The 10,108-nt window shown below is 27.5% G+C and overlaps 1 protein-coding gene and 1 long non-coding RNA gene across 2 annotated transcripts; both read right to left on the reverse strand.

Annotated features, from left to right (window-relative positions):
- Positions 1–4,724: 4,724 nt before the first annotated feature.
- On the reverse strand, positions 4,725–5,905 carry LOC113385471. Its single transcript, XR_003368000.1, has 2 exons — positions 5,552–5,905; positions 4,725–5,157 (listed from the first exon to the last, which is right to left on the reverse strand). It is a non-coding gene; the product is annotated as an uncharacterized LOC113385471 (long non-coding RNA).
- A 1,686-nt stretch (positions 5,906–7,591) lies between these two features.
- On the reverse strand, positions 7,592–9,673 carry LOC113386757 (spindle and kinetochore-associated protein 1-like). The gene is made up of 2 exons (XM_026624513.1): positions 9,106–9,673; positions 7,592–8,071 (listed from the first exon to the last, which is right to left on the reverse strand). The coding sequence occupies exons 1-2, from the start codon at positions 9,569–9,571 to the stop codon at positions 7,737–7,739; spliced, it is 801 nt and encodes a 266-aa protein (XP_026480298.1). The 5' UTR covers positions 9,572–9,673; the 3' UTR covers positions 7,592–7,736.
- Between the last annotated feature and the right edge of the window lie 435 nt (positions 9,674–10,108).

The following is a 10,108-nucleotide window of genomic DNA, read 5'->3' on the forward strand; positions in this document are numbered from 1 at the left end:
AATTACAAGAAAACGGCTCGGTAGATTTTCACCTAAACCTAATCAGTATCATTCCCAACTAATATCTTTCGAACAGTTTTTGATTTTTTAAAATCGATTCGGTAGTATGAGCTTAAATGTAGACGAAAAGATCAACACTTTTTTCCAAATTACAAAGAAAAGGCTCGGCCGATCGTCGCACACAACTGACAAACGATAATCCTCATTGAGATACATCAAATGGCTTTTAAATTTCTGAAATCGGTTCAGTCGTTTGTGAGCAAACCTCGATGAAAGGTCTAATTTCGACAAAGGCCAAAAAACGATACTAATTTTTGCAAACTTTGACGAATTTTTAAAATTAAACGACCTGTCGTAGTATGATCTATAAGACTATGGTATCTACCGTCAAAGAAAACATCATAAAAATCGACGAAAAACATTTTTTTAACACTTTATTACAAGAAAACGGCCCGGCCGATCTTAACCAAAAACTAATCAGCACGATTCCCAACCAATATGTTTCAAACGGTTTTTGAATTTTCAAAATCAATTCAGAATTAGGGGCTAAAACGTGGACGAAACTTTTTTCCATTTTTCTGCAATTTGCAATGGAACGGTTCGGCCGATCGTAGCGCAAACCTGACAAACGATAGTCCTCATTAAGATACGTCGAATGGCTTTTAATTTTTGAAATCGGTCCAGCCGTTTTTTTGAGAAAACGTCGATTTACGGCAAAAAATCTGTTCACGCACACGCACACACAATTTTTCCAAATTTGGTCTCATTCGATTCAGAATAGCTTGAAACGTCGAGAAAACATAAAATTAGCGAATCGGATTTTTTGATAAAAACAAACTTCTCCTTCGTTAATAATAAGAAATGAGTGATCTATCGCACAATATTTCTCTTGATACATATATAATGCATAAAATTTAACATTACATCCCTGAACTTCCTTTAATATGCAAAAAAAAACGAAATTAACATAAATTTTACGAATGTGACATTGGTCTAAGCAATTTTAATTATATTTAAAATTGAAATATTACAAGTTGTACAAAAAACAGTTATATTTAGTAGCAAATGAACCGGTTTCATTATTTAGACAAAATACTGGTTTTTGAATAAAAAAGCGACACGAGAACTTTGACATGTTCCAAAAAGTCTAAATTAATGTGCTCAAAATTATATTTGATAAAGTTTAAATCCAAATATAAAACCGTTTGAAATTTAAAATATCATTTAAAGCAATAGAATCTACTAAAAATGTCTTAAATCTCTATATAGAAAATATTTATCACTTTTCATACTTATTTTGTTATTAAATCAAAATATATTTCCAAGTGAAAATAGCCCTTAAAAAAATCACCATTGGAAAAAGTTCAAGCAACCTTCTAATATTAAATAAATAAGAAAAACTGGCTGGGGAGCATTATTACCACAATAGAACTCGAAAATAAGTTTCTAAAACAACATATGCAATTTAAATATACAATAAAAAAAAATTTATGAACCATTTTTTTATATCACAATTGCAGACTTTTAGTAAGCACTTTATTTTTAGATTATATGTAGTACCTTTTTTATCTACGATATTTTATTTTATATTTTTCGATCTCATACTTTTCGCTTTTGAGCATTGTATAAAATTCTATTCCACTTACTTCATGATAAATTAAAAAAATAGCAGTTCGGTTTTCATAATTTTTGATAATTTACCTATAAATTTTTGAAATACCAGTACAATCCGGTATCAGATCTGAATCGCTTTTAGAAAAACCCGGGACACAAGGTGAAAATCTGGGTCTGCCCCCGACCAAACCAGGACTTATGGTCACTTTACAAAAAGCTGCTTATAAATTATTATAATGCCTTAGATGGAGTTATACCCTTTATCAACTGTTGCTATTTAAATTCAGTACATAACTATGATGTGTAACAATCGTATATCCTTGCCATCCCTTATTTTCTTCAGCCCTTTGGTTATATTTTGTAAATATACAAAAAGCAAAAAATGCAATCTCAACATAGATAACTGTACAGTCACTATTAAAGTTTGTATAGTTAAAATTTCAAACGTTAAAATAATCCTAGATATATTGACATGAGTAATCATTAAAACATAAAACTAAAATAATATCACAAAATAGCAACTAGCTGTAAGTGGAATTCTGTCTTAAGGCAATTAGAGCATCGTGCCTTAAGGCAAATTGCTGGAACTTCCCGTACCAAAAGTTATTATTTTTTTTAAAAATGATTAAAATTGAAAAATTGAAAAAAAATTACTTCGAAAAAATAAGATTTTTGAGAAACTATAAATTGGACAAAAAATTACTTTTTTTTGAAAAAAAATTTTTCAATTTTTCAAAAAAAAATGTTTTCTTTATTTTGACATATTTTGGAAGATCTGAACTTGTTTTTCAGAGCAATCGTACTGCTTTAACTGCATAGAGACGAAATATAAAGCGCGTAAGCGCGGCGTTGCTGTCTAACGGGTAAACATTGATACGGAACCCATAGGAAAATAAACAAAATTTATACTTATTGTTAAAATCTCTATAAAATATCTGAAAATTTGATGTGCATATGTCTAATGATCATTTTTGACCGCCAAATGGCATTTTTTTTACTTTTTTCGTTATATCTCCGAAACCGCTAGACCTGCCTTTATGAAAATTTGATCAATTCTTTATCTTGTCAATACAAGTAAAATGTTTTTTGAATTATTAAAATCGGACGCTCCGTTCTCTTAAAAACTGAGTTACCGTTTTCGGCACTTTTTGCCCCGTATCTCCGAAACGGCTAGACCTGCCTTTGCCAAAAACTAATCAGCACGTCTCCTTATCAATACGAATCGAATGTTTTTTGAATTATTCAAATCGGTTGATCCGTGTTCCCGAAATCGTCGACGAAAATTTGTATCCGCACATACATACACACACGCACACACACACACACACACACACACACACACATACATCCATTTTTTCTAAGGTATGCCAAAATATTCAGAAACCTCTGAAACGTAAAGATATATAAAAATTTTCATTTTCGATTTTTTTGCGATTACTATAACTTACCCTACGGGAAGTTAATAATATCAAAAAATTTCATATTTTTATTCTGCCAGTAAGATTTTTCAAAAAAAAAAAAATCGCTCAAAGCTCGTATCTCAAAGTTTGCTCGTATGTCGAAGCAACGTGCTCGCCTTTGGCGGCATATGTGCAATTTAATATATTCGAAACCAACTATACTGAATATTCTAAATAAAAAGTAACATGAAAACTTGTATACTTGAATTAATTTGTCAAAATAAGTGCAAATTGGCGATCAAAAAGCGTATACACTCACCAATTATTTATTTCAATTATAGTAGAATTATACCAATATTAATTTTATGTTATATGATGGGCAAATTAATCTTCCATCAAAATAATCACAAACTGTTATTCAACATGTTCATCAACTTGAAAATTGCTATGAAATTTATAACAAATTTTAACAGATTTAATACTATTTAATGTTTCTACTTTTGTATTGTAATACAATCTTATTTGCTTATCGGATATGAATATAATCACATAGTTATGAAAATGATTATCAAATTCATTCAGGCTAATATACAAACTAATGGTATTTCATCAACTAGATGAAACCAGCAATCGAGAGGAAACAATTTGAGGCAAGTATTTTAATAACCTCAATCTATTGTCTTTTAAAAAAACTTTATTTATCCAATATGCGACTTTACCAGAAGATATATTGCATATCAATAGTGCACTAATCATCGATAAAAGTTCCTATGAAGAAAAACTTGGATAAAGAAATATCTCTGCAAGTATTCAGATAAATTCTTCAAAAAAAACAATAACAACTCATAATTTGCAAGTAAAAATTTTACTTTAACTGTTTAATAATTTTATTTTTGTATTGTGTTCTCAAAGATTGTGCAATGTGCAATGGAAAAAGTGTCGGCAGTTCTTTCAAGCACGAACAAATTTTTGGAAAAAATGAGTAATGTTCTATTACTGAACATCAATAGAAATCATTTAACTGGTTTTATTACAATAAAAGCTTTTTATTCCGATATTAGTACTGGAAGTAAACCAAAGTTATTAATATATATATTCCTTTAGTACATTTTTGGTATATCGTGCTTGATAATATGTTACAAAATAAAATTAAATCATCACACTATATATTATGTTAGTAAAAACAACGAAAAATGAGCCAGTAAAACAAAGGATCATTTAAAGGTAATATATCTCTCCAGATTTTAAATTCAAACAAACTCGGCAAACAAATTTTTAATAAACAAAGAATTATTAATATTACTTGATGTATTCAATACATTGATAGTTTTGTCAATATTTACCTAACTTAATTTAGAAAAGCAAAACAATGCCAGCAAAAAAAATCATTTCACTTTATTTTTAAAGATATTAAATCTTAAAATCTCTTTAAAATTATCTTAGCTACTTTTATTTATAAATCATCGACCTACAAATTATTACTGATTAAAATTTTATTGACCCGTTCCTTATCCCAATTAATTTATTATTGAGAATAAATAAACCATTACTTAATATTGAAGAAAAAATATTGGATCAAAGATATCTGTTATGTTTGTGTTTTACATTGATTTACTTTTTGTTTTTATCACTAAGCTATATGAAAATGTCAAAATGAATAATATTAAAAATAGATTACCTTTAAGTTGTGGCAGTTGTTGTAATTCGACATCCTGTGAATTTCTATATCGGGATGATCCCTGAGACTTTTTACTTTTTTTCTTAAGTGATCTCTTTGCAAATGGGTCTATTCGATCCACAAATGTACCCGACATCTTCACTAAATTGTAAATACTCAATAGGTGCGATGAAGAATATCAGAAACAGAAAATAAACAATATCACTTCTTCATAGTCATTGGTATAAATACTTAACTTTACAATTATATATTTCAATATCCATGCATTGGTTTGGTGTTTGATTAAAAAAATTTGGCACTGAAGAATTTAGATTCACATGTACTTATTTATATTTTAAAATGACTATTGGTCCACGAAATAATAATGGATGTAGTAGAAAAATGTTTGCACTTTTGATTAAATTCACTTATATTTCACCACAGTTGATAGGTTAGGTAGATGCTGGACAAATTCAGTGACACCAACTGCAAATAGAGAGCAATTAGTGTTATATTCAATATTGCATAATATGATTTCGGATCATTGTACAACAATAATATTTCAATGGCCTTATAAAATGAGCCTTAATTTCATGTGTTAATAAGACAGCCCGAAAATGCAATACAATGCGACATCTATTCCTAGAGTTTGACATTCCTTATACTAATACAGACACATAAGTAGAAAAGTAATAAAAAATACTACATCGATGATTCGTTGTATTACATCAGTTATTTATGATGATACTTTTAAGACAAATTCAAAGAAATCGCTCCACATAGGCGTGCCGCCACCGCATTTACAATGTCAATCGTGGCTATGCATTTTGACTGGCCGCTTGAATACGAAAAAATACACCCAAAAATAATTTCATCTCACCTTTGAAACGATTCATTTATCCAATTAAACACTAATGCTAGAGAATACTTTTATTTCACAGCGAATGTAAATATGATAATTTAAATTAAATTAAAAACTCTTTTGGTTGGCGACGAGAAAGCCTGAGGTACGTACATTGGGCCGTCAAGTACGAGGCCCATTCAATACTTTTCATTTTTACAGACACCATTTAACGGTAAAAGAGGAAAATGATCACATTCATATCCTAATAACTACGAGTCACTGAAATAATATTACAAATACACTTATTTGACAGTTCTTTACTTAAAGCAAGTAATTTAATTCAACCAACACACTACTAAACCGAGTAAGAATTTTTCGATTGGACGAGACCAGGGGAGACTGAGATAGGATTGCCGCACACGGAAAGTACCTATGGCTGAAAATAGATGGACACTAGCAAACATCACAGTCACAGATAGGCTTATTATTAATTTTAGTTGTTCTATTGATTTAAATTATAATTATTGATTCAAGTGATTAATATAGTCAAGTATAAAGGATACAAAACCTAATATCGTATTATAATTTTTTGTATTGAAACTATAATTGTGCTAAACTCATTTGACCTAAAATAGAAATAAAATGGCGGCATATACAAATATTTGTCTTTAACTTTGCTTAAATTCATAAAATAAGATATTTATAATTTGGCTATTTATTTACTTTCCGAAGGAGAAATTCTCTGAAATAAACTATCCTTTTTATTCTAAAGAAACGATTCGACAGATTGTTTTGCAAAATAATGAGCGCCTTATCAAGTTTCAACCAAAGGCTTTTAAAATTTCGAAATTGATGCAGCCGTTTATCGGGAAAAGGTCGACCAAGGATCAAATTTTGGCTAACATATTATTTACAATTTTGATGTCAAACTAAAAAATAATATAATATTATCAAATTGGCTTTTCTTGCAAGAACAAACTACGTATAGTTTACAAGTACTCATTCAGTATCAGTACTTCAATGACTTTAAGCAGAATCGTCCATTTACTATTATTACAATGTTATTGTATTTTGCAATACTTATTACAATTTTATTATCTTTTGCAATACGTACAGAACATCGAACAAATTTAAATAGGTAAGAAATAAATTGAAAAAAAGAATGCAAACATCTGTTACACAAACCTACATTAAATTTAGACTAATCAAACTAAGGCATGATCAGACACCAGAACAAGCTTGATGTCTTTCTGTTGTAGATTAATAAAAAATATGTAATTGACATTCTAGATATCATGAACCTTGCTTAGTCATATCGAAACAAATTACATGGAATGTAATGTGACCAGTGTAATTTTTAGTCAAAATTTGTTGTTGTTCTTTTGCTTTCTTTCCCACGTAATTTATGTTTTTTTTTAAATCAAATCATTTTTGAATTAATTTAATTTCACTCACTCAATCACTAAAAAGTTCATAAAGTGATGAGAAAAGTATAGCAAGGCTTAAGTATATCAATAAAGTATCATTGAAATTAAGTTCAAATGAGAAGCTTAAATTCTGATATACTTTAATTCTACTTTTAGCCTGTATTATTGTTTTAAGAATAGTAAATCTTATTACAAATTTTATACAAAACATTTAATAAAATACATAACATTCAAGACAAAATTTTAATTCACTCTGTTAGTACATAATGATATAATAAAACTGTTTCGATTTATATTTTGCTACTTGCCAACAATTTCAAATAGTGTATAATAAAGGTGCTTAAAAATCTTAGACTATCATTTTATATTTCTAATATGATTCAAAAAATTCATATGAAACATTATTTAAATAATTTATGTAATAAAATTAATAATAGAAATTACCAACAAGTTGCTCTGCAGTGCTAATAAAAATATCAATAATAACTAAAACATACCAGTAAATACGTTTCCATATTCATACCATTCATTTAATTTAATTTAAATTTGAAATAATTTAGTTTTTATAGCTTTATATTACTTGATAAAATATTAAAACCCAAAAAAATAAACTGTAATAAAAAACATTAATATCGAATGATGAGTTGATGCATGATTTAATAAGAGGACTATAATTTACATTTTATTTTCTTGATTATGCAAGAAAACAAGTTTAAATAGAATATATCACAAGTTATTATTTTAAATAAGAAAATAAAATTAAAAATTGAATTACTAAAATGTCTGATGAGAAACTACACTAAAGGTTGGAAATCAGTATTCAGTAAGCAAATTTTTGTTACCCCTCCATCCCTCATTTCTTTAATACGCTTTACATGACGTAACATTGCAAAAAAATTATTTGTCTGTTTATCAAGAAGTTTTAAACCTAAGTCACTGGCCGTAATGAATATTAAGTGCTTATCAGTTGTCGCCTGCAATCTTTTATATTCAAGATACAATTTTAGTTTGTCTTTCGAGACTTGATTTCTTGGTAGCTTTATCAAAGTGTATTTATCATAAACTGCCTCATTGATTCTTTTGATGAATTTGTTAAGTGCTTCCACATTCTGTCTGCCTCGCATGTACTCTGAAAATTTAAATGAACAATTAATTTTAGGAATGTGTAGAAATTTTTAATTTGTTCAGATTAGAAATTTTGCTTAGTATACTTAGTAATAATAAAAATAATGATAATGATAAAATTCAACTCCCAATTCTTGTTTTTTCAATATTTCAAAATTATGAGAGAAATAAATATTAAATAAATTTTTTCAACAATCAAGGGGATTAAGAAAAAAGAAACATATTACTAAAATATATGTTGATACCTAGTAAACCACAAAACGTCATTTATAAATTTATAAATTGAGTGTTAACCATTCAGCAAAAGAGATAAATTGTTATGAGGAAGATTTAAACTCAAATTTTATTTGAAAACTGAAAACTGAATGTGGTGAGTTTTTTTTATTTATAGAATTCTTATAAGAATTCTATAAATAAAAAAAACTCACCAGAATCCAAGTAATATTATTGTAACATTTTGTATATATAAGTTTGAGAATTTAACATTTCAAAACTAAATTGTTTATTATGACTTTATATAATATATAAAAATGATAGCATAGGTATGTGTTTCTGTTTATGTGTTTTAAAAATTATGTTCGTGTTTGCTTATTTGAATAAACTATGTGTTATTTGTTTGCTTCAAATTATTATTGATTAATCTCTTTACATAAATATCTTTTTTTTGCTTGGGATCCTATAACAATTGTTATATACACAAAATATACACTTTACTAATCAAACTGACAAATGTAAATTTGTAATTGTAAAAACTATATCTTGGCTAGGACCCAAAAACTGTTCTTACGTGTTTTTAATCAAAATCAACATAATATTTCCAAGAGTTGTATAAAATTAAAATAATAATGATCTTTGTATTGCATTCAAGTTCGAGCTATATTATTTATTAAATTAAATAAATAAATATAATATTTTTAAGCTGCCTTTATTTATTATATATATATATATATATATACGATATATATATATATATATATATATATATATATATATATATATATAAATAACATGCACGGCAATTTTTTTTCAAAAACTTACGTGGGATTGAGTCAAACTCTTCAGGTTCAATGAAAGAAATTTCAGGTACTCCATCAAAGGAAATTTTTCTGCTTACTGGTGTAAGTACAGGAAGATTACTTTGATTAATAGGACTCAATTCAAAATTGTGTCTATTTTCTCCCATCGACAAGTAATTTAAGTTTGGAGTATCACTAATATTGGCACAGGATGGATGAATTTCAATAACCACAGGTTTCGAACGTCTCAACTGATCAAGACTTTTTCTATTTTCTTGTAATATTTTCAGCTTATCACGTAGTTGTTCTTGCATGCTGACATTGTCGTGTGCTAATTGTTTTATCTCCTCAATAGTACGTTGGAAATCCATCAATTTTATTTCGAAATCACGTTTATACTGATCTGAGCAACTAGATAATTTTATTGATAATTCAATGAATTCTAATTTTTTTCTAAGAGGCTGATATATTTGAACTAATTCAGACATTTTAATAAATTATTTTTATAAAGTATATCGGTGTTTAATTGATTTGTTATAACATTTATTTTGAGCAAAGTAATTTAGAAACCAGCACTGTAATAAACTAAACCGAATGTGACCGAAAGATAGCTTTTGCAAAATTTTGTTTTTCTTTTTTTTTACTTTAAGAATCACTTTTAATTTATAAATTTATCTGAGTTGTCAAAATATAAATAATCAAATGAAGTGTCAGCTCAACCGCAAAAATCGTAAATGAAGTTAGGGATGTATTAACATAAATAAAAAGCGCGCAATTTAAATGTTGGTACTAATAAAAAATCATTTGATTTCAATTAATCCAACAATAATAAATTTAATTTCATTCAGTTTTCACAAATTTATTTCCAAATAACGAAATATAAAATTAAAGACATCACAAAGCCTTAAACTAAGTTTATGAAAACTCCAATATGATTTGATTTTTTTCCAACATTTCTAAAATAATAATTCAGTAGTTGGCAGTAGTATTAAAAGTTATAATGCAGTGTAGCATTAAGTTATAAC

This window comes from Ctenocephalides felis, unplaced genomic scaffold (assembly GCF_003426905.1).
Source record: "Ctenocephalides felis isolate EL2017-DRISC unplaced genomic scaffold, ASM342690v1 CF-g0.4_SCAFFOLD_03571, whole genome shotgun sequence".
NCBI classification, from domain to species: domain Eukaryota; kingdom Metazoa; phylum Arthropoda; class Insecta; order Siphonaptera; family Pulicidae; genus Ctenocephalides; species Ctenocephalides felis.

Coding starts and splice junctions, on each gene's coding strand:
- LOC113386757 (XM_026624513.1), bottom strand. CDS start 9,571: ATGTCTGAATTAGTTCAAATATATCAGCCTCTTAGAAAAAAATTAGAA. Junction 8,072..9,105: donor AGAGTTTGACTCAATCCCAC/GTAAGTTTTTGA, acceptor TTAAATTTTCAG/AGTACATGCGAGGCAGACAG.